At 39.3% G+C, this 25,243-nt stretch overlaps 2 protein-coding genes across 5 annotated transcripts in view; both read left to right on the forward strand.

The window, feature by feature from the left end:
• LOC138698696 (L-threonine ammonia-lyase-like) overlaps positions 1-9,514 on the forward strand; it is a 30,090-nt gene extending 20,576 nt beyond the window's left edge. For 2 of the 3 annotated variants that reach the window (XM_069824878.1, XM_069824877.1), the window contains exon 2: positions 6,974-9,514. In XM_069824878.1, the coding sequence (XP_069680979.1) occupies positions 6,977-8,146 (1,170 nt within the window). In that variant the 5' untranslated portion in view covers positions 6,974-6,976 and the 3' untranslated portion in view covers positions 8,147-9,514. Of the gene's footprint in view, positions 1-2,924; positions 3,353-6,973 lie in introns of those variants that run through there. The other variant, XM_069824876.1, reaches the window with a different exon arrangement.
• Positions 9,515-13,804: 4,290 nt separating this feature from the next.
• Positions 13,805-25,023, forward strand: LOC138698697 (microtubule-associated proteins 1A/1B light chain 3C-like). 2 transcript variants are annotated; one of them, XM_069824880.1, is made up of 3 exons: positions 13,805-14,120; positions 17,129-17,496; positions 24,776-25,023. In XM_069824880.1, the coding sequence occupies exons 1-2, from the start codon at positions 14,078-14,080 to the stop codon at positions 17,482-17,484; spliced, it is 399 nt and encodes a 132-aa protein (XP_069680981.1). In that variant the 5' UTR covers positions 13,805-14,077; the 3' UTR covers positions 17,485-17,496; positions 24,776-25,023. The 2 variants fall into 2 exon arrangements, with proteins under 2 accessions (XP_069680981.1, XP_069680982.1); XM_069824881.1 differs by having other exon boundaries at positions 13,888-14,120; positions 17,144-17,496; positions 24,776-24,794.
• The last annotated feature ends 220 nt before the right edge of the window (positions 25,024-25,243 follow it).

The following is a 25,243-nucleotide window of genomic DNA, read 5'->3' on the forward strand; positions in this document are numbered from 1 at the left end:
ACCCGGATTACAAAGGAGGCATGCTGCTCAAAAATGACTGCGTTTTGGTCTTCGATAGAGCCTACGGAACAGAAAGAAACTGCGGACTATTATACGCAGTACAATCTGGAAGTTACCAAAGTGAAAGAAAATATATATATTTTATGTTTATTTTCATTTTTTTACTATGTTTATCCTGTGTGTAGTCCTTCATTTCCGGTATATAGCAGTGATTCTTCAGCAGCATCCCTCCTTGTGTTATTATAAGGTGGGTGCCACCCCCCTATTGTGAGTTAGTTAACCAAAAAATCCGCTGAATTGCAGCAGCATCCAGTGAAAGGACATCCTGGTATGTCACTTGATCGTTTTCCATCCAGTCAGTTTGAGCAATACGGCGTCAGTTGCCTGTTTTGCGGTTTTCATGTAACCTCTTCTTATTTTTCTCTGGTAACTCTCCTTTGTTTTATGCATGTTTTTCAATGACTTGTTTCATGAAAACCATCGTATTCCATTCAGTTTTTAATGTTCTCTTGATTGGTGTTGTATTTGATGGCGTATCTTTTACGAGTTGTTCATAATCAAACGATTTTCGTGAAAGCTTACCTGCTCCTGATATGGCCATATCAAATGCACCATGGCCATATCAAGTTCATTTCACGTTTATTTTTTCACCTGACAAATTTACATGCCTTATAGCTGAGATTACGCAAAAATTTTGTATTTTAAGAAAAACAACTTAATTTTTTATGGAAAAACCTGTTTTGACAACACTTTTGAATTATAAAAAAGATTATTAAGTGTCATTTTTATTCATTTTACACCAAAATTATTTAATTTTAACACAACTGCGCTATCAAACTGAAAACAATCACGATTTGTAGAACATGGAACAAGGGTGGCCATATCATGTGCACATGTTCCTGATATGGCCACTAGGTAGACTTTTGGAATTTGGGACTTTTTGGACAATTAAAGCTATTTTTATGGGGAAAGGAAATTGTTTTAAGAAAGTCCGTTAGACTGAGAACGAGTAAGAAAAAAGTGGTTTACATTTTTTTTCAAAATGGCGGCTAGAAAAATTCTCAAACCTTAGCATGGCCATATCAGGGACACCTACCTTAGTCCGAATCTGTCTTATTGCACAAACGCGGGTACCGGTACTACCAAAAATTTGTGTCACATCGCGACGTTGGTAACCACAACACGCTCAAAAACTGCGCTGTAAACAATTACCAGCTATCATGAAAGTGCCTACGTGTGTGGGCCGCGATAGTTCAAGGAACTCTCACGATAGGACCTACTTTCGCAATATCGTGGGAGTAGCCAAAGCAGTTTGCAGTTCATACGATAGCAGTTATCACGGTTTACTCTCTCTCCGTCCTAATGAAAGATGTAGATCATCCCATTTTATTTGCAGATGATACAAGTATAGTAATTACAGCCAATAACTCCAACACATTCCAGTCTTCAACAGAGGAAATTCTCCTCAAACTATGAGACTGGTTCTCAGTCAGTAAATTAGTATTAAATTGTAACAAAACTAACATAATTCAATTAAAATCCTGTCCAAATTACATGCGCAATGATTAACAACAGGTCCCTAATAGAAACAACAACCACCAAATTTCTTGGCCTAAAAATCGATAATGTGTTAAATTGAAAATTCATATTAAAGAAATTACCCCCAAACTAAATTTAGCTTTAGCATATTTTAATATTAGATCTATGCAAAAGATAGTAAATATCAGTACCTTAAAAACAATATACTTTGCATATTTCCACTCTGTAATGAATTTTGGAATAATATTCTGGGGAAATTCCACAGATAGTAACAGTATATTCCTACTACAAAAAAGAGTAATAAGAATAATAGTAGGTGCCAAATCTAGGGAATCATGTTGGACTATTTTCAGAAAACTTCAAATAATGCCCATGGCTTGTCAGTATATTTTTACATTAATAACCTTCCTCATATGTAATCGTGAAAACTTTGTAACTAATTAAACAGTTCATAGCATAAATACGTGTCAAAAATGACTTTCGTACTCCATCAGCAACCACACCTGTGGAGTAACGGCTAGCGCGTCTGGCCGTGAAACCAGGTGGCCCGGGTTCGATTCCCGGTCGGGACAAGTTACCTGGTTGAGGTTTCTTCCGGTGTTTTCCCTCAACCCAATATGACCAAATGCTGGGTAACTGTCGGTGCTGGACCCCGGACTCATTTCACCGGCATTATCACCTTCATCTCATTCAGACGCTAAATAACGTGAGATGTTGATAAAGCGTCGTAAAATAACCTACTAAAATAAAATAAAAATCCTTCGGCAAGTCTATCGTGCTATCAAAAAGGAGTGCGTTATATGGCAGTAAAATTTTTTAATAGCCTCCCTATGGATATAAAAACTGAAACTCAAAACATAAGATTATTTAGGGCCAAATTAAAGAAGTACCTAATTTCTCACGCCTTCTATTCTGTAGGTGAATTCATGACATTCAACAACGCTTCATGAAATTGAAAAAAAAAAAAAATGTGTTGTACTGTAAACCTGTTCTGCGTATATTTCAACTAGACTGTGACTACAAATTAAGACTTTATAGTAGTAATGTAAAATCTTAAAAGACAGGTGCATACTGAGAACACGCTGTTTCCATTTCGGTTGATATGGACTTCGTCTGTCATCTCATCCGTTTTCCAACGTTTCCTCAAATGTTCGCTTTTCATATTATGATCCCTTAGTGCGACACCTGACAAGGATCGTATACATTTCATATGTGAGACATTTTTTTACATAGTGCCCAATATTCGCTGCCATATAAGAGACTTTTTTTTTATATATTATGAAATGTCAATTGAATTTCCTTCCTTATTTGTTTGCCGAAATTCCGTCGTAATATCCTATTCAAACCGTGTGTTTATAAAATGTGTTTCTAATTGTGTTTAAAAGATAATGGGATCAAAATTATTATGTAAAATAATTATTTCTGGGAAATATAAGAGCAAAGAAAATGGTAAAGGACTCTTCCGATTCATACTATGTTAAGGACTGTCATTGAACAACTTCTACCTTTATTTCAAGACATCCAGGCTGTAGCTATCGAGCTGTCACAATCGTAATGCATGATGCGCTATAGTAGCTGTACAATGTCGGGAAACAATCAGCTAAGAAGATTACCGTCGCCTGGTAACTGCCGAGCAGTCGAAATGGCAAGCGACGGGGGCCAGCTGACCATCGTGCTCAACGTCTGCCAAAAGAGCGACGTCGAAGACAGCCCCACTGAGGACGAGATCGTGGACCCGTGGTGCGACCCAGACAACCCGCGCGTGCTCAGCATGGCCGAGGTGGACGCCGCCTACGCCGTTCTGCAGGGCAAGGTGCGACTGAGTTGATAGCATCGCCAAATGAACGAAGTATCTCCTACATGTTTCAGAAATTGCGATTGTTGCTCACAGGAATATTGGATATAACTCAGAAATGCTAATACTTAACTTTGTATTGATTCAATTTTGTTTTGAAGACGATTTATGGAGAAAGACAGTGATTATGAAAATTTATATAGGATAATGCCAATGCACACACCACCAATTTTATTAAAAACTACAATTCGAAAAAATTTTAGTAAGCCGTATTTTGTGGTCCTCAAGTACTCCAATTTGGACCTGTGTGATTTTTTTATCTGTGGAGAAAATTAAAAGAAAAAATGCGCCAGCTCATTCAACACTGTCTCCTCAGTTTCTCGATAAATATTTATTCAAGATCTAATTTCGTAACTTTACAGCTAATAAGGCCAGGAAATTATTTCTATGCCTACTGTGAAGACATGAATTCTGTAACAGCTCTCTTGTCAGTGATAGATACAGTAGTCTATGAGCCCCCCATATTTTAATTTCATAGCTCCGATGCAAAACCATCATGAGGCGCAGGATGCATCACTAATATTTTTATAATTACATTATTCTCTACAAATTTCGTCTGCAGGCAAGAAATTACGCAAACTGATCCAATGCTATGTTCCTGTGAACATGTTTGACGCTACAGTACATAACAAAAGGCGTCACATATAATTTTAATTCTGTCCGTCTGTTGTCAAGTAACCTGGCTTGCAATGGAAATATTTTAATGAACTCTTATATTTAACATACATAAGTGTTCTTGCCCATGGGCAGATCTTTCACTGCAAACTCAGCATTCTCCAGTCTTTCTTATTTTCTGCCTTCCTCTTAGTCTCCACATATGATCCACATATCGGTGGATCGGTGTCTGGTAGAGTTCATGGGTAGCTCAGTTGGTAGAGCGTTGGTACGTTTAACCAAAGGTCCTGGGTTCGATACCCGGCCCCGGAACAATTTTTCCCTCGAAATTATTTCCATCAACTTTACAGGGAGTTATACATGAACGCTTGATTTGCATAATACACGTCACTGTTCGTTAACAGAAAGCCACAATTTAAGTCACACAGAGTTAGTGTGCACTCAATGCTGGTTGCTTGACGGTTGTCAGCCCATTTTGAGGTCTGTGGATATAGAGGAAAAAATTGGATCGGTGTTTGGTAGAGTTCCCGGGTAGATCAGTTGATAAAGTGTTGGTACGTTTAACCAAAGGTCCCGGGTTCGATACCCGGCCCCGGAACAATTTTTCCCTCGAGATTATTCAAATCAACTTTACAGATACTTATACCTGAAAGCTTGATTTGCGTGTCTTAATGTCATCTATCGTCTGATTTCTTCCGCCCCTAACTCTTCTACCGTTCACCATTCCTTCCAGTGCATCCTTCAGTAGGCAGTTTCTTTTCAGCCAGTGACCCAACATTTAAAGAAGAAATGTGGTTAAACTTTGCCAATATTTTTTGCGTGTTGTTAATGAAAAGCACTATTTTAATAAGTAGCATGGACAAGTACCATAAAAATTGGCATTCATCATCTATACCGGCATATTAAACGCCTACTTTCTACTATATAGTAGGCCTATATGAATTATTGGTATGACTACAAACTTTAAAATGTTATATGTAACTTTCTTAGATGTACATAAAGGAAATTAATTTACCCAAAAAATATCGGGCGATACAAAACTGAGAAGCTAACATCTCTCGTCCACATTATTATTATTATTATTATTATTATTATTATTATTATTATTATTATTATTATTATTATTATTATTATTATATAATGATATTTGTAAAAGAATAAGTTCTGACTGTCTATTATTCGCTGATGATCTTCTTTTTTCGTAAAATCAAAAGTTCGGCTGATTGTCAAATTCTTCAAGTTGATATCAACTCAATTTTATTGTAAAGTGGTTTGATAATAACGGGATGAAAATCAATGAAACCAAAACCCTTGTAATATCATTTCCACATTAAACTACCTTATTTTATTTAACTATTTCCTAAACAATGTACATATAAACAGAAATTATTGCAAAAGAGACCTGGCGTTTTCTTGACTCTAAGTTATATTTCCATTATCATGTTGATTACATTTACAATCATTCCTTAAGAATGTTAGGAATACTAAGATCTATAACTTATTCTTTTTCTACACTCCCTATTAATATTATACAAGGGTTGGATAAAAAGTTATGGCAACACTGCTGTCACGTGACGATGGTGCGTTCGAGAGCTGCCAGCTGTGGGGACATGAACAAGGACTGATAGATGAGTTAATGCAGCCAGCGGCGACAGTACTCTGTCAATCTACTGCAGTGTGTAGAACGTTGACTTTCATAGGGATAGTGCGAGCGGCCTAAGACCATGTTTACAAAATAGAACAATGTTCCTGCATCAAAATTGAAGTGGCATGAGGTCGTAGTGCACAAGAATGTTTTCAGGGACTGCGTGAAGCATTTGGCGATGCAGAGTTGCCATATCGCACACCGGTACCAAAGGAAGGTGACGACTTTCTTGGACGAATCGTCGCTATGGACGAAACTGGGATCGCTCGTACGAACCAAACTTGACACGCCAATCGAATGAATGGAAGCATCCCGGTTCTCCTCGTCCAAAGAAAGTGCGCCCTACACAAAGTGCTGTGAAGGAGATGTTCATTGTGGCGTGTGACATTGATGGGGTAATATGCACCACGCTGTACCTCCAAGGCAGACGGTAAACGCGGATACTACTGCAGGTTCCTGCAGCACCTTAGTCAGCGCTCAGGAGAAAACAAGGACATTCGGTGGTACAGAACCCCTACGTCTTCATGACGAGGCAAGGAGTCACACCGCTGCTGCTGTCAAGGACCTCTTGCGCCGCTGACAATGCAGATTCTGGAACATCCACCGTACTCACGTGATATGAGTCTATGCAATTACGGTCTCTTTGCCAAAATGAAAGAACCACTGCGAGGGACCCGGTACAGTACCAGAGATGAACTTATTCGTGCTATAGGGCAGTGAATACGGAACATCAACAAAGATGGACACGCTGATGGTGTACGACGCCTTCCAAACTTTGGAAAAAGGTGATAAATAAGGGGGGCGACTATATTAAAAGTACGTAAATGTTGTACCCCTGTGAATAAAGCCATGTCAGAAATATCGAACTGTTGCCATTACTTTTTATCCAACCTTTTGTACAATACATTAGTGAGATAAGATGCATATGCCTGCTGTATGTAGTTTGGAACTCTCTTACAACTAGGCCTATTGATTCGGTCAACTATTCAAAGAAAATATTATATGCTTAAGTGCATAGACCTATAGATTTATCAACTTCCTTTGGTTATAACTATGAAGTAAATGTCAAAGCTTACACGCTAGGCTAGACGACATGAACTTAATTACATATTCTTTTGCAAAGTCATCAAGGGTGATATTATCTGTGAATCTTTCATAAGCAATGTCAGCGTTCGTATTTCTTCTAAAGAATTGAGAGTTCGCAAAATTTTCTACACTAGAAATTCTAAATCTCTTTCTCTGGCCTCTAGATAATCGTTTCCCAACCTGTGGTTCGCGAACCCCCTAATATTTCCGTTCACTGGTTGATCTGCTGCTAGGTGATGCGCACACCCTGCACCAAGTCGCGTCTAGGCGAACGTTTGCGCGTGCGCGAGCTGTACTTCAAGAAGGAGTTCCTGCAGTACACGGGCAACTTCAAGGAGCGGGGCGCGGCCCACGTGCTGCACAAGCTCAAGCGCGGCGTCCCGGCCGTGCGCGGCGCCGTGTCGGCGTCGGCGGGCAACCACGCGGCGGCCATGGCGTACCACGGCCGGCGCGAGGGCGTGCCCGTGGTGGTGGTGATGCCGGTGGGGGCGCCGCGCGTCAAGGTGCAGAGCTGCGAGGAGTTCGGCGCCACCGTGCTCCTGCACGGCGCCAACATGGCCGACGCCAAGCGCCGCGGGCTGCGGTACGCGCGCGACGAGGGCATGGTGTACGTGAACGGCTTCGACCACCCCGACGTGCTGGCGGGCGCCGCGAGCGTGGCCAAGGAGGCGCTGGAGGACGTGCCGCAGCTGGACGCCTTCGTGGTGCCGGTGGGCGGCGGCGGCCTGCTGGCCGGCGTCTGCGTCGTGGCCAAGGCGGCGGGCAAGATGGTGATCGGCGTGGAGAGCGACACGTGCGCCGGCTTCTCCGCGGCGCTGGCCGCCGGGCGCCCCGCCCCCGCGCCCGTGGCGCCCTCCGTGGCGGACGGCCTGGCCGTGCCCGTGGTGGGCTACAACGCCTTCGCCACGGCGGCGCCGCTCGTGGACCGCGTGGCCGTGGTGGAGGAGCGCTGGCTGGCGCAGGCCATGCTGGACCTGCTGGAGGCCGAGAAGGCCGTGGTGGAGGGCGCCGGCGCCTCGGGGCTCGCGCTGCTCAAGAGCGGGCGGCTGGGCGCCCTGCTGGCCGACAAGGTGGTGTGCGTCGTGCTGACGGGCGGGAACGTGGACACCGCCGTGCTGGGGCGCTGCGTGGACAGGGCGCTGGCGGCGGCGGGGCGCCTGCTGCACTTCACCGTGCGCCTCGAGGACCGGCCGGGCGCCCTGCCCGAGCTTCTGGGCGCGCTCGGCGAGCTCGGAGCCAACGTGGTGCGCATGACACAGACCCGCCCCTGGATTCAGATGCAGCTGTGGGAGGTGGACGTGACGCTGGTGGTGGAGGTGGTGGGGCGCGCCGCCGCCGACGTGCTGACGCGCAGCCTGGAGGAGCGCTACGGGGCGCGCTTCCGCTTGGAGCCCATCCCCGAGTGACAACATGTATACATTTACTTAACTTGCAATTTGGAAGATATACTTCAGCACAATTGAATGGTATAATAAAACATTCTTCTTTCTTTGAGTTTGTACATTGCCAACTAGGTTTTTAGGTCACAGTGTCCACCACACACAACTTGGGCAGTTCCTCTATCAGAGGCACCTGACACTAGAAAATGAAGGCTGTTCCTGTGCTGTTTAGATGATGCTGAAAACTACTGGTAAAATAATATGCAGAGTAAATTGCACTAATTCACAGCGAAAATTTGTTTCACCAAATATAATGTAGATTTTAGTGGTGAATTTGATGCTGAAATTCGTTTATCTCTACCATTCTCATTGCTTTTTTAGAAAATGTTGTTTGAAATTGTACTAACGTAGTTTCTGATGTACTCTATGATTACATTACTTTGAAACTGAGATTTAAAATAATGCACTCACAGTAATCACTTGATATAAATGCCATGGTTCTGGATGGTGACCCCATGTAGTACGTATCCACACATCCTTTCAATTTTACTTAATACAATACATGTCATATTGATTGTCCTCTAGCCAAAGTAGATTTCTTCACCTATTCCATGTTCCTGACACCAGTAATTTTATTATAAACACAAAAATACCCATTCTTTTTTGTCCACCTCTCCTTGTTTCTTCTCTCAAAAACTTCAATAGACGTTAGGTCATACCAGCCCTAATAAACTTTGAAATATCTTATGACGAAACTTTCTGCTGCCGTAAACGAGTGTATGATCGATGAGTGTCCACAACATATAATTATGTTTGTATGTATATCTAATTTGAATCATGATATGCACCAATGAGCCATACTGTGTGCAGAGCATAAATCCATTAACCACTACAAATTACACCACGATTTAGCCAGGGATCGAACCCCTGCTATCTGGATGGAAGAGCAGCGCGCAGCTCATGTGAACTCTAGTTCGGATGCAAGCTGGGGCCAAGTTTGCTACCCAGTCTTATGGGGTCATCATGGGGTGGAGGGAACAAACTAACATGAATGGCTAAAATAGAAGTAGTAAAAGGAACGCCGGTTATAGGAAAAAATCGAATATCCAAATATTCCATCAACTATCAGACCTATTAGTCGAAAGAAGTGTTTATCCAGTGAAAACGTTCAAGATCAAGAAAACGTTGAAATACCCAGATTCGAGTGTGCCTCATCAAGTAACTACAGCTTGGTTCCTACGGCTAGCCAGCAAGCTTGGTTCTATGGTGTAATTCTCGGACTTTTTGTGACAGGTGAAAAGCATCACAGATTCATGTTTGCCGATTCTCTGTAGAAGAAACTCCCTTTTGCGTTTGTTCAGTCTTCCCCTTTCCTTACATATGGTCGGTGCCTTTCGCCTTTATGCTTTAGCCGCACATATCTTGCAGATGAGTATAGGCAACTTTTCTTGTTATTCATATGAATAAATAAATGAAACAAAATACATAAAAGCGCTGATGTTCATAGTACCGACTAGTATTGTGCGATGTTCAAACATGAGAGAGCAAACAAAGACATTGCAAACTTCATCTATTCAGTATGAAAAACTAATCCCAAGATATGTGCTCAAATCCTTAAGCGGTTGAAAATAGTGTTCTTCAATGGTCGAACACGACAAAGACAATCAAGACATTACAAACTTCGTCTTACGTCGTTATTTAATATGAAAAACTAATAGCAAGATCTATGCTAAAACATGAAGGGGTGGGAGTGGAGGACAGCGAATATTTTATAACAAACACGACAGACTTTTTTTCATACTCGACTAACTTGAATCTAACATAGTGCTCATAATGCACGTCGCTAAGACTTTCACACAAATATTCTGTCCGAGCAACTGTGATTAATTTGAATACTATGTTAAGAATGTAATTATAGCTATTGGTATAGTAACAGCTGCAATATATTTTAAAACATAATGTGATGTACCTACGAGTATATGTACGTATATTTCTGTCGATGTTTAATCATATTTTTATGACAAAAGTTATCTGTCTTTACATCTAAATAAAATTTCACAACATTCGTTCCAATGTATCTTTACTCAGCTAAGACCATGATGAGATGGGAGGGGAGGGTAGGAGAAGGCGCGAGTCCATGCGATCTGTGACAGACCCGCTTCTTGTCACGCTCGACAAATTGACTCGAATACAGAGCTTGACACTAATCTACACTAACGGTACATTCTATTGAGGAATATTATTTTAATAGACAATATTGAAGTAATTTTCATGTATGCTTATTTAAATAATATTTTATACAAATGTAAACTGCACACCCAAGACGACCGGCCACTACTGGGTGCTCCATATACAGAATGTTTAAAAAATACGGGGCATAATTTCAGGTATGTATTTCCCACATGTAGACAATCAAAATAGTTCATTACAACATGTGTCCGGAAATGCTTCATTTCCGAGTTATGGCCTTCACAACATTGAAATTCACCGGAACGTTTTTCTTTCCGCAGGTCGTTGCCGTCAAAGGAGACATTAAGAGGGCACTCTGACAGTTCATTCCGAGGCGAAGGTTACATTCAGTGTTGTGTAGGCGTTAGACTGTGCGACATGTATTCAAATCAAGAGCTGGCAGAGATACACTTCATGTACGGTAAGGCGGACGGCAATGCTGCGCTGGCTCGTCGTTTGTACCAGGAGAGGTACCCACAGCGACAATGTCCAGATCGGAAGACATTTGTACGTCTCCATTACCGTCTGTGCGAGTATGGAAAATTTAACTCTCCTGGTTTGGGAAGGGGACGACCAAGATCTACAACTCCAGAAGTACAGGAGGAGATTCTGGAGGCTGTGAACATGACTCCTATCAGCACACGAAGGATAGCGTTGCAAGTCCTCATACGACTGTCTGGAGACTGTTGAAAGAGTATCAATTGTATCCTTATCATTTGCAACGTGTACAGGCCCTGTCACCAGCAGATTACCCTGCACGAGTTGGGTTCTGTCGGTGGTTCTTGCAGCAGTGTGGTGTAAATCCGAACTTTCCTGCCTTAGTATTATTTACAGATGAAGCACAGTTCACACGAGATGGCATAACAAATTTCCACAATGAGCATGTATGGGCGTATGAAAACCCACGTGCAACTGTTCCATCTCATCACCAGGTGCGGTTCTCCCTCAACATGTGGGCCGGTATCATTGGTGATCGATTAGTTGGACCCCATGTACTTGTAAACAGACTTACGGGGCAGGCGTACACAGACTTCCTGGAAAACACCATACCTCATGTTTTAGAAGACACTCCATGATCAATCGTCAACATCTTCACTTCTTGCATGATGGCTCTCCTGCACACTTCAGTCGTACGGCTCGCCGGTACTTGGATCGAAGGTTTTCTGATCGATGGATAGGTAGAGGTGGCCCAATTGCTTGGCCTCCACGCTCACCTGATCTGAACCCTCTCGATTTTTACTTGTGGGGCCATTTAAAATCGTTGGTTTATTCGTCTCCGGTGCCTGATTTGGAATCCCTTCGGAATCGAATTGTGGCATGTTCTGAGGACATACGCAATACTCCTGGAGTTTGGGATCGTGTTCGCAGGTCAATGAGACATCGATGTGAGGTCTGTATTCAAGCAGGAGATGGACATTTTGAACATCTTCTGTAATGACAACGACCTGCGGAAAGAAAAACGTTCCGGTGAATTTCAATGTTGTGAAGGCCATAACTCGGAAATGAAGCATTTCCGGACACATGTTGTAATGAACTATTTTGATTGTCTACATGTGGGAAATACATACCTGAAATTATGCCCCGTATTTTTAAACACTCTGTATGCCGCTACCGTCACACAAGCTCAGGAGCGTTTTCTGTTATACAGTCATCGCGAAATCCGCTGACGTTTCTATGGTAGCAGGCCAAGCTTAGTTTCTAAAATCTTTTTAACGTTGATATGATATATTTGATATCAACATTTACATCCATGTAATGTGGACCTCACAATTTTGTATCCAGTGCCACAATTACATTCATTACAGATATACCTTTTGTAGACTCTCTTATAATTTAACTTTCTACCCCATTTGAATTGATCAGTATTCCCACCTTTAAAACCTAACAACTTAATTTAGATCTTTCAAAATTGACACTTTATACGACTCTGTTCTTGATTTTTCAGTTCACTTATATCGAACACACCGTTTCTAATAATACTTGTTACTAAAACATACCACATCATTGCCCAATATGTTCGTTATTATGTCTGTTTCTTGTGTACAGTTGTCAAAAAAAAGTGGCCGCACTCGTGAACAGCGAACATTTTCTAAGTCCACTTCGGGTCACGGCGATGTTACACGATGCATGTGGTTGTAACTTGTAGAAGCAGTTCCGGAACTATGGAAGTATTCCATATCTGCGTCTCGTAGACCAGAGGTAGAGTGCTTGCTTAATGATTCGAAAGTTGTGGGTTCGGGCCGTCTTCTAGTTTTCATTTTATTTTTTAATCGTTCTTTAGCGATATAAATAGTATTCAAATTATCATTTATATTCTGTAATCGTTCTTTATCGATATCAAGTTATTTATATTTTATTATCGTTCTTTTAGCGATATAAATAGTATTCAAGTTATAATTTTTTGTATTCTGATATCGTTCTTTAGAGACATAAATAATATTCAAGTTATCATTTGTATTCTTTTTACCGTTCTTTAACGATATGAATGATATTCACGTTTTTTTATATTCTGTTATCGTTCTTTAGCGATATAAATATTAAAGTTATCATTTATATTCTGTTATCGTTCTTTAGCGATATAAATATTAAAGTTATCATTTATATTCTGTTTTCGTTCTTTAGCGCTATAAATAATATTCAAGTTATTTATATTCTGTTATAATTCTTTCGCGATATAAATGATCTGTATTTTATGTAAGTAATTATTATAATTCAAATAACCATTCTTCTTTATAAATTGGGTTATTTTATTTAAATAATTAAATATATATTACAGTAGCGGACGGTGGGTTTGATAGTTGAGGAGGCCAAGACGTGAATGATATAAAATATATAAATATATAAGGCCTGTGACGTACCACATTACCAAGCGCAGAATTTATAGATTTTAAGAAATTAAAATTAGGTTTTCCAATTTATGTTTTAGGATTTTAAATCTTATGTTTAGGAATTTATATGATTTTACGCTACATTACGCACGAAAGAGTAAATCCTTTCAGTATTCTGAAACAATTAGAAAGAACACTACATCTTGCGCTACATTCCGCACGAATGAGTAATCCCTTTCATAGCTCACTACGAACTGAGGTGAACTGCACGCATGCAATTTCCGACAAACACACTCGAATTTCGACGCGCACGACAGGTAACGTTTCTGTGCGTTCCGTGGCGTCCCATATAGAGGACTCGTAACTTCGGCTCATAAGAGAAAAAGTTAAAGGTGGGTGCAACTTGAGTGTTCAATATTTATTATGCCAATATTTCTTAGATAATCGATAATATTACTCATTTTTCACTTTTTTTTTTTTTTTTTTTTTTTTTTTTTTTTTTTTTTTTTTTTTTCCGTGCAGATGTATAATATATGTGGTTTTCAATATAGGCGTGATCAGTCATTTATTATATGCACAAACTAGTGCTTTCACGACCTCGGCATTAGAATGAGGCACCACGCTCCGATCGTCTTGGTAGGAAGGAGCTGTCAGTGTTCGCATACTTTTCACACACACTGTATACACAACAACACTTCTGGACTTGATAACAGGACCTCTGAGCTCTGAACAGCGCAACAAACACACGGCGACGTAGACAGAGATGGCAGACGGTCCACATGTCACGCGCGTCGCCTAGGAAACAGGCGGGGTTCGGGTCGACCAATGGGGCGCCGAGACGTGGAGGTCTGGTCGGGCCGACAGCGCTCGGCCGGCAGTGCCGTGCCAGCAGACGCGCGAGATGGACGACTCGTCGCAGAAGACGCTGCACGTGAAGCGACGCTGTGAGTACTACCAAAATATCCACTATCTGAATAATTTCAAGGAAAAATTGTTCTGGGGCCGGGTATCGATCTCGGGACCCTTCGCTTAGCGTGCGAACGCTCTACCGACTGAGCTACCCCAGGAACTATACACGACACCGTCACAATTCTTCCTTTTATATCCACACAACTCACAAGACTCAACTGTGAGTGCACACAAATACTTGAAATTATTCAAACCTTCTTTACAGGGAGCTACTCCCGAAAGCCAGAGTTGTAGTATCCAATATCTCCTAGCTTAGTTGCGTTATTGACGCCAGTTATAATATTTCAACCAGTCTTCTGACAGATGTTTTGTTTAGAGTTACATACCGGTACAGTACTTCACATTGAATAATATAAACAATAGGGGTGAAGACGAGATCTGTAATTAAGACCTAGAAAGAGAGAGAATGAAAATATGAACGGGAACAGACTTAACGTGTAGACTCTGAAAAGAAAAGAAGCAATTTTGTTAGTTCAGGGCAGGCTCAGAAACGCCCGTCTCATTCATTTTCTGCACGCACCTTCAATTGAAAATTCCAGTTGACCTAAAAGATTAAAAAAAGAAACGAAAATTTGTATCCTATTGCAACTATTAAATACTTCATCTTGCTCTTCTGTACAACGCGTGTCCGTTCGTCGGCCTATGAGTACGGCGCAGTTCTAAAATAATGCAACAATTCTAAAATACTGTGTAAGAACAGGCAGTTCCCTATATGAGCGACATAGCGATTGTTCTTTCCCATAAATATTTTTACAGTTTCTTTGTACGAGAAAAATTAATATTGGACCGCAGTTGATTGTCTGCGGGGTGCGGTAGGATGGATTAACCATGCTCTGCAATACGTGCCATGTGTTAAATACTAATCAAATTAACTAAATTATTTAAATACGATAACATAAGTTAATGCTACTTAATAGGCCTGTTGATAGAACGTGCTTATAAACGTAAGTCATTATCACATTTACCGCCACTGTTCCTTCAAGGCCATTTCTTAATGGTCCAACTTCAAACCGAGAAATTCATTTGTCTCCCCCTTCCCAATGACACCCCTTGACTGTAATCCAGTGATATAACGCGAAAGGAGTCAGTTTGTTTTAGTCCTCCAAGCTCCCTCTTTGAAATCGTCACTGACTCATCCTACTTTGAAAAAAATAATTTCAACCCCTCCCCCGGCATATCATTCCATGATACAGCTTCGCACGAGACATTTCCTCACATTTTATGCTGCATCCTCCCCCCCCCCCCCCAGAAAATTAGTGTCAAATAGTGTACAGGCTTTTTGTCCTTACAGTGAGGCATGCAACACTTAAGTTGTTAACTTGACGTTCTTTGGTCGAGTAATACTCAGGTTAAGTTTTGATTTAGGTTTTCGATTAGAGACTATTGCTGTTTGACAGAGGTGTATTATTTTGAAGTAAACAATTTTGTAATATTTCGTCGAATGAAGAAACTATGATGATATAGGAACAATTGGAAACCTCACTTGTCATGATTGTTACAAAACTTAATGGAAAGAATACTGATTAGGAAACAAAATCTGTCACTACCCACATCATGGAAGAGGCAAAGAAAAAGTAAACGAGCCGATTTTGCGTACATTACTGTATCCCCTAAGAACTTCATATGAAATAACATTACTATGTATAAAAAATATGCAAATGGAATGGATAGGGATGTACCCAGAAAGTAATTTGGGGGGGGGGGGGATGATGGATGTTACGTTTAGATCTAGATTGTCTCATTTAGTGACTGGCTTCTACTCCAGTTCATAAAGAACATCCTAGACGTTGAGTGTGCAGGGAGATTTAGTCATTCCAATTTCAGTTTGGTGGATTTTTAGTTTGCCTCATTTTGATTGGTTTATTTAGACATAATATTCTTGTTTTATTGTTTACTTTCTTTCTAGTTGTGTTATATTGCATAACTACTCAGATCAGGTGTAGTGTGTTCTGTACCACTAAACAACAGGAGGTCACTGATTGGTATCGAGGCTGCTTGTCACCAGTACACTGATGGCTTAAGAAAAGTCAATGTAGTAATAAGATAGAATTGACTGCCTACAACATATTTAACGAACATAATCCTAAAAATTGATTAATTAGTAAGAAACAGTAGGTATTTGGTTCATAAAATAAGTCATAAGCACCAAAGGAAGCTGTCGATTAGCCTTTCCAAAAACATCTAACACAGTTTTTGGGTTGACTTATATGTCACGGTGAACTGACAGATTCTACCTGTCACTTGACATCATATTCCTTAAATGAGATTCCAGTTCCCGTATTGCTATTGCTGTGGACTGACACTCACAAGCAAACAAAAGGACTTCAATTTATTTATAATCATCAAGAAGTCTGAAAATATTTTTTTGAAAAAATATTTATCTTGACAAGAAAATTATTCATTCTCTTCTGATATTTCTTGTTCAGTGTCTGTATCCTAGATTTCAGCAGTCTCCGTGTTCTCTTTCATCATTGGTTGCCAGACGAACACTGGATACGGTTTGCCTTCTCTTCATGTGTAGCTGGTAGCATACATGGTGTAGTGCTGGCCTTCTATGCTCGAGGTTGCGGGTTCGATTTCTGCCCAGGTCGATGGCATTTAAGTGTGTTTAAGTGCGACAGGCTCATGTCAGTAGATTTACTGGCATGTAAAAGAACTCCTGCGGGACAAAATTCCAGCACACTGGCGATGCTGATATAACCTCTGAAGTTGCGAGCATTGTTAAATAAACATAATATGTAGCTATATATAATTTACACTAATGGTAACAGTAGTAAAATCAAATAAATAATGAAATTGCCTAACCAAACCAAATCCATTCAAAGAAATTGCGCAACAAGGAGAGAAATATTAAAGTTGCTAGACAATGGATGGTAAGTTTTTCTATTGAATGGATTGAAGTTCGTTGGAAAATTCCTTTTTCGGTTTAGGAAAGTGACTGATTTGGTTTTCCTTGTGTATAATGTCACCAACTGTTTAACAGTTTTACCTGTCGCAGCAAACCGGCAGGAGGAAGTGGCAGCAATCCGTGCCCGCTTTCCCAATAAGGTGCCGGTGATTGTGGATCGCTTTCACCGGGAACTCAGTCTACCACGTCTGGACAAGACTAAGTTTCTGGTGCCGCAGGAGATCACGCTGTCGCAGTTCGTGGCCATCATCCGGGCACGCATGCAGCTGGGTGCCACGCAGGCATTCTACCTGCTTGTGGACAACCGCTCCTTGCTCAGCCTGTCCAAGACACTTGCCGAGGTCTACAGCGAGCACCATGACGGTGATGGCTTTCTCCGTGTTACGTATGCCTCACAGGAGGTCTTCGGCTCAGATGCAGTGGGACCCTAAAGGAGGCAACAGGTAACTTGACACAAGGGTTTGTAGTTCCAGAACTTTCACGTCATTAAGTGTCTCGCTTCTTCCATCACTCCACAAGTGTGTGTTTTCTTCACCATATGGTGTCCTCTCCCATTGTAAGATAGTATTAGCTGTCATAGGCCAATGACTTTTTATGGTATACAAGTTGTCGAATTGATTTTGTATGTTGTACCGTGAAATTGCTATGATCTCGTCTAGATGGCGTTGTGAATTAGCTATAAGAATACAGGAGAGTTGACATTACTATTTTAGTAAGTGGCCCTTCGGTTCTCCACATACTACCTAGGCCTATATATTTGTTAAATATTACGTAAGTTACCCAGAATTGGTATATTTTTTCCATGTATCGATTATCTGTCTTAATGGAGGGGAGGAATGGTTAATCGAAGAAGACTGTAATTCATTCTGTTTTTATTTTTATGTTGTTTAAAGTCTACTAGTTTTTCTGAACTTTACTACCATCATTATTTTTCTGACTTCCATTCTGTTTCTCCTGGCAATGAAGTCCCGTCTTCTTGCTCCATGCTCATAAGGGCTGCTGATTCAGACACTCTCTCTTCTTCCCCTCACTATCGGCATTATCACTTACATTGCAGATCGGTTTTCATTTTTAATAGGGGAGGGAGCCTGTCGATGTCGAGGTCCTGCCAGGGCCCGGGCAAATCACTCTCACAAGAGCAAAATCTATTAATAAACTTTTACATTTATTGGTATCTGTAACAAAATCAATGTTCTGACATTAAGAAAACCAAAGATTAGTCAATATAAACGTTTTCACAATATAACATGAGCTTTGAACTTCAAAAACAAAAATTTCAACATAAAAATGGCACTTGGTTGGTAAATCATACTGACACAGAAAACACAGGCGCTCATTATGAAAGCACCATGAATTATTTATTATTGATCAAGTGTTCAACACAAATGTTTGCGAAATTTCGTTGCAGAGAATTATTTCTTTATAATTGGCTTGAAGTCTGTAGTCTTCAGCATGTCATTTTCCACACACAAACCAGTTCTAATGCTGCTGACCCATTGGTCATATCACGCACATGAGTGCAATTTCAACATTGAGAAACACAGATGCAAAGTTGTCAGAAATCATTTTCTTGTACAATGCAGGGAGAGTATCACAGTTTTCATATGCTCACATCCATAATCAAGATCTTTGTGACAACACTAGCCAGATGTTCAGCCCATCAGAACCTATTGTTTTCAATTCATTGGAGAAGGAAAACGGATTTGCAATCAATTGATAAGCTTCTGCACGTTTTTTCCGTTCAGAAATTAGGAGTCCAGGACAGAAAGGAATGTTTTCACCTTGAGCTTATCCCTTTTACTGAGAAGAATCTCTTCTGATCCGTCATATCTAGCAGGACTATTTGTATATTTCATTTTCGTTCCCGATTTTTCACATGTCTATAATCTGAATGAACACTTACTATTGGCCTTGATTTCGTATTCACTAAATTTATATCTGTTTTCTGGAGATAGGTTTTTAGAGACTCAAGAAGATTCAGGTTCACATCCTCTATCTGGAGGACTTTACTTCTTTAGTCCACTTTTTCAAAGAATTGTGAAGAAGATAGTTTCCATTTTCTCGGTCCATCCCTCTGCCTCCTGCCTTATGTTTACTTCTGAGCGCTACTCAAAACATTACGAATTTCACTGGCACATAATAAGAGTAGAGTTTCACTTTCTTTCACTTCCTCTAACTCTTCACCACACAAATAGAATTCTTGGGACACACAGCGGAGGCTCTGGAAATGCACACTGTCAGCAGTTTTATTGTTGCCTACAGCGAGTCTGTTACAATAACATTGCAAGCAATAAAAACGGCAAAATTTCTCTTGCAAATGCAGACATGCCAATTCACTACAAGTCGTCATTTTTCTCCTACCGCGTTGGCAGAAAATTTGAGTGTTGAGCAGTGTTAAATTCTGGTCTGTGCATAGATTATCAAGAGGACCCCTATGCTTGTGGGGCTCCTGGCATCTGCCTAGCATGTCCATGTGTAAAGACGGCACTGGGTCTACTGTACTGTTATTACTGGTGGTGGTCGTATTATTATTATTATTATTATTATTATTATTATTATTATTATTATTATTATTATTATTATTATTATTATTATTAACTGTAGATATTGATCTTATTAAATCTTTGTATCAGGAAAAGTATTTTTGAAGTTTGTATGCTCAAACATGCTTAATTGATTTTACTCACATTTTGCCTTTTGATTTGTACTGTTGGTACCATTGTCTTGATTTATCCATTTTCATAATCAACAGCTTTATTTATTGCATTAAAGATGTTCAGTTTGCTAAGTTGATTTCTCATTTTTTCAGTAACGACGAATTGTTCAAAATAATTTCTGTTCCATCACTGTAATCCATACAGCAGTATTGGTAGGATCATTATGTCATACAACTTCACAAGTGTCAATTCTTGGTTTGCATGCAGTGGTCTTTAGGTGTATCACAATATTCGTACATTTGGAAATATCAAATTTTGTGTTTGTTGTTGTTTAGTCAACTGTCCAAGGACAAGTTTGAACCTCATAAGTGATACCAATAAAACATCGCTCATGAAGCAACTAAGCCAGGAGATAATGGGGTAGGTGGCCAGTTTCTTTCCCCCTCCATTGCATACATTGCTAACTAATCAGACTTCTGATGTCTTGTACAAACAATTGTTCTTCCTCTGATACATATCGAGTGAGATGTACACATCAACCAGAATCGCAGTCTGGGGTAATTTTGTGTTTATACTATTGAAATTAAACAGAATAAATATTAAAATGAAGCAGAGCTTCATTAAAGTAAGATTATTGATATATCATCCACAACTGCCTTCTTTCATATCAGACGAACCTAATGCCTGTTTTGATCTCTTCCCTGAGATATTCATTCAGTAACTTCACTGCTGTGCAGAAGTTTTCCGTAGCTTTCTGCACGAGTTGTAAATTATGGAGAAACGATAAATTGGCATCAGGAATACTCCCACGCCATAGCATCATGGTCTAAGGCATGATACTTGGACATATCTTCTAGGGAGAAGAAATGTTCTCATGAAATTTCGGACTGATGCATTGTGATGAATTTGGGGAGTTATAACAAGCTAAGCAAGAGTTGCACCCCAGGGAAGTTGTCGATTATCTTTGATCTTTGATGACAAACTCTCTGCTACTCATGGGTATTTCCGTATTTACGTTTGACACAACGAAGCTTCGACTTCTGTCAACTACAAATTAAAGAAGTGGCTTAAGTCCAAAATTGGATGTTTTGAGATGACTACATATTTGTGTACAACATTTTATTGTCTTTTTAGAGGTAAACTTAAGTCCATAATGCTGTAATTTCTCCACAGATTGTAGCACTTTTCTACAGCTATTACAGATTCTCTCCTTTTTTCAAAGCAGAAGGAAAGTCAGTCCACACTGCATGCTTATTGAATAGGGTTCAGATAGTGATATCAGTTATAATATGCTGAGTGTTCAGTTATGAGCCAGGCAGTCAAGATAGTTGAGGTGGAAAGTATTACAGTTTTAGTTATGTTGTATAGTATAACACTGTAGTTACAAAACTAAACCTTGTTTCCATAAAATTCCGGAATACATTAGTAATATAATAATATTTTGTGATAAATTGTCAGTTTGGTCATTAACGTAAATTTTGATCCACTGCTGTGTTGTAACGTTAGCATGTCTGACTGTGAAACAAGTGAACCTGGGTTCAAATTCTAGTTTTTTTTTTTTTTTTTTTTTTTTTTTTTTTTTTTTTTTTTTTTTTTTTTTCCCTTCAGTCAATTAAAGTGGAATTGCAGGTAGCTTTCTGCGTTGGACTTCGGACTCATTTTGCTTTTGCTTATTCATATGTCATTAGCATAGTGCGGTTTAAGTCCGCTGTGCAACGCTCTGTATTCGTACAAAAACACGACCATTCGGCAACAAAATTATTCACAGAACAGGAGTGGTAAGGACAATAAATCTCAGGCTGCAGTGTAAGCCTATGTATTGGTGTCTTCTGATTACTGTGCACTACGGAAAATAATTTCTGAAAACTGGAAACATCTTGAGAAACATAAAAGAATCATTATGTGCTTGGACTGTTGTGGAAAACAAAACTGAAACATAAAAATGGCCCGGACACATTTAAAGTACATATGTTAACAACCGCACGAATAACACGGAAATTACTGATCATAAATTTCTTGTGAGAGATCATTCTTATCTACCTACTGACATTGATTTCAGCATATTTATAATGGGAAATATCTTCATTTGATGGTTGGATGGATATTGTGAAAACTCCTATAAGAAAGCTGTTTGAAGCGACTGTGATGCAACACAAACACTTTTTATCAACAGAGACACTAGAAAGTAGTGTCACAAAACGGAAATCTACTGGCTAAAAATTAAGTGGCTGCGATTTGAAAAGGGTGGACCATTTACTATTAAATTCAAAGAGACACTGGACTGTAAAATGAAGTTCTTTTCAATAAATCTGAAAAAAAATGTTAAAAGTCGTTCATTAAGTTCCCTTACTATTGTTGACAAAGTCAGGCTGTATACAATGAGGTAACCTATGTCTGAAGAGAAGAAAAAGCACACGGTAGATTTATTTCTCTCAGCTGACACCCTTTCTTCAAAAGCAGCATGTCAATAACGTTACTGAAGTAAGTGTTAATATGATTTTTAACTCACTGACGCTGCTTGGTTTTCCTCTGTTTTATATAGATGTTCATTTTCAGTGCAGAACCATTTTAATTTGTTCATTCTTAATTTATTCAGAATACATTAGCTGAAATGTAATTATTTTATTATTGATGTCATAGATATGTAACTATGGCTCTGCACCCCTCAACTGTGGATGGGCTTGACTGTCTAATGGTTTTATGAATGCCAGTCTGAAAGAGTAACTTCTCCTCTTTTGAATAATTTTTATACCAAATACCATAGCTTCAAGTGATACTTGCATTGAACATATTATATCTGACTTCTAACTGTATGGTACATCTCTGTGGCCGGGAAGAAAAAGGTCTTCAGTCAATTTTTTGTGAAAATGAGATTTTTATATATTCTGAAAGCAGAAATATTTCTCTACAAGCTGGTAAAACGGTTAAAGTCAAATAAGACTCCTGACTGGATTTACAGAGCGTTACCAAATGTCATAAGTACTTTTTGAATCGAGCACACACAGAATAAAGGACTTAAGAATAGTTAATACTTTATTCCTTACAAACTTCACATGTTTACTTTCCACGCTTCCCTATTATCCTGGTTGAGTGTAAGAGAAGGCCTTACGGCCTTAACTCTGCCAGGTTAAATAAAGCCATTATTATTATTATTATTATTATTAAAAACGTCTAACTTCTATTTTAGCTATTTTGTCACATACTGATGCCCTTTCCTTTTAAAAACTTTAGCACCAGGGTAAACAGTCCTTAAGACCCATTTTGCATTCCTAATAATTTAAATTTCTCATTTTTTTGACATGAAAAAGGTCTTATGTTTAAATAGTCCCTTCTGCTCAGTTTGGGTTCTAGTCTTAAAAGGGCTTAAGTGCGGCTATTTTTTGAAAATAATCAAGAAAACTGTTAAACGAGTAACATTACCTATTTCAGAAAAAATATAAACAAATAATATGCAGGAAAAGCCTCCTAATTAAAAAAACTCTATAATTGACACCAATTTCAGTCTTTCTACTGCTCTCCTGAAAGTATGAAATTTTTACTTCAGACCTTTTTCCTCCCGGCCACAGATCTTAACATGTGATAATTTTGAGACAAACAGTTTTTTTGTGCATGTGCGTGCATGAAGGCTTTTCTGCAATGACTGCAACTAAGATTTGGTTCGAATTTTAAAATTCGAGAGAACTTTTGAAAAAGTTCCAATCATTTATGAGAAAATGAATTTATAATTTATTGAGTTTAAAGGGCTTTTTCCCCCACAAAATGTTGGCCATTTTATGAAAATTTGAAAAAAGGAAAGTGTAATAAGCCAGGAGATGTTATTGAAGTTTTTTAGGGATTTTGTTTGTTTAGTTCATTCATTTTGTAAAAACATCTTTGAAAGCACATGCGACAACTTTTCAGGATGCTATAAAATAATATTGTCAATATATAATTTATTCATGAGAAACACAAAATTTTCTGGTTATGATGCTCCTTTGTCATCAAACCCATTACTTCAGTTTTTATTATGGAAATTGAGTTACATATTTCTGCAGTTTTATCTATATAATATGTTTTACATAAAGTTTTAAAGCAGAATGGCTGACTGTCTGCACGGTGTTCAAAGAACAATCTTGTGCATGTTGCTGTAGCAACAGTTATCTGTTGTGCGCCAGGCCAAGGTCGTGTGGCCTGACCTTTTGATGAAGGGGCGCTGGCTTGCTATCAGCAGACCTGCCCCCCTGGGGTCGTAGTACTATTTGTGCAGATCTCACAGCTCTGTGTTCACCTCTGTCAGTGAACCCAACAAATTTATCAAGTGATAGAAAAAAGGAAATACAAGTCACAGGAATTTTATTATAAACAACATATATTCAATATACTAGACACTCTTGTAAATAGAAGTGAGATGGCAAATGTGCAAAAGCAGGATACATTCTAATGGCGAGGAAAACAATCTAATAGATCTACATTAATTTAAATCTTCTGCATGAATAACATGAGGGTACCAAATAAAATGTTTCACTGTGTTATTCCTGACTATGGGAAGATCAGGTGTCTGATACTGGATAGGATTGTTCTATAGCTTATGTCTATAGTGGACAGTGAAGAAACATTTTTGGAGCTTGATTTTAGACTCTTTGAATTATCTAAATCTCTCTTTCATTTTGCATCCCTGAGGACTGTTCACTGTGAGGTGTGATCTCCCCAATAACATTAATTTGAAGAGGATTCCTTCTGTATTTGAGATTGCACGCAATGCATGGTGGGTGACTACACGTCTTTGTCTGTGATACACATTTTTCATTTCAGTTCAAATCTATCAAACAGTAACAGTCATAGATAATACCAACTGGAAATAAAGATGCGGAATGAAGTACCTATATTGAACTATTTCTGCGTAATATCTGTTAACAAATTATTATTAATGTTCACTATTTTTTATAAACAATTAGATTTGTCCTCTTCTTCTCCGCCTCATACTTCTTCTTTTAATGGCCAAAATTGGAGAATGAGTCCATTTGTTGCCTAGCAGTCCAATAGAGTGCACTGATGTTCCCTGCATCTTGTTATTTTTTTTATCAAGGTTGGAACACACTAGTAGGTGGCGGTTGTTCATTTTGCTGTTGGGTCAACCTTGTAGAGCTGAGCAGCTGTTAGGTGACTAATCTGAAGGCAGCAGCAGCTTGTTTTCATGGTTGGTTTTTATATTTTTTTCAAAGCTTATTAATGTTTTTACACGATTTTCCTTGTGTTTGAATTTGGAGACTTGTGTTGTTTTGTGTGTATCCCGTCCTTTTAACTAGTTGCCGAATGGATTTTTTTTTTGTCAAGTTGTCTAATTTGCTGTTGTAGCAAGTAGACCTGCTGTTTCGTTTGCTACTGTGACGGTATTCACTGCACGTGACCATTATCAACAGTGATGGTAAAAGAAGAAACAAGAAGGATAAATGAAAATATGGAAAGGGAAGAGAAATATAGTAGCCAGGGAGTGATAAAAAATAGCTAGGGAATCAAAAGTGATGTGAAACTGTAGAAAATAGTGTGGATGTAA

Source organism: Periplaneta americana, chromosome 4 (genome assembly GCF_040183065.1).
Source record: "Periplaneta americana isolate PAMFEO1 chromosome 4, P.americana_PAMFEO1_priV1, whole genome shotgun sequence".
Lineage (NCBI taxonomy): Eukaryota > Metazoa > Arthropoda > Insecta > Blattodea > Blattidae > Periplaneta > Periplaneta americana.

What these genes read in the sequence shown, in the direction of transcription:
- LOC138698697 (XM_069824880.1), top strand. Translation starts at nt 14,078, where the DNA reads ATGGACGACTCGTCGCAGAAGACGCTGCACGTGAAGCGACGCT. An exon ending in GCTGCACGTGAAGCGACGCT is followed by an intron (nt 14,121 to 17,128) that starts GTGAGTACTACC and finishes ACTGTTTAACAG; the next exon opens with TTTTACCTGTCGCAGCAAAC.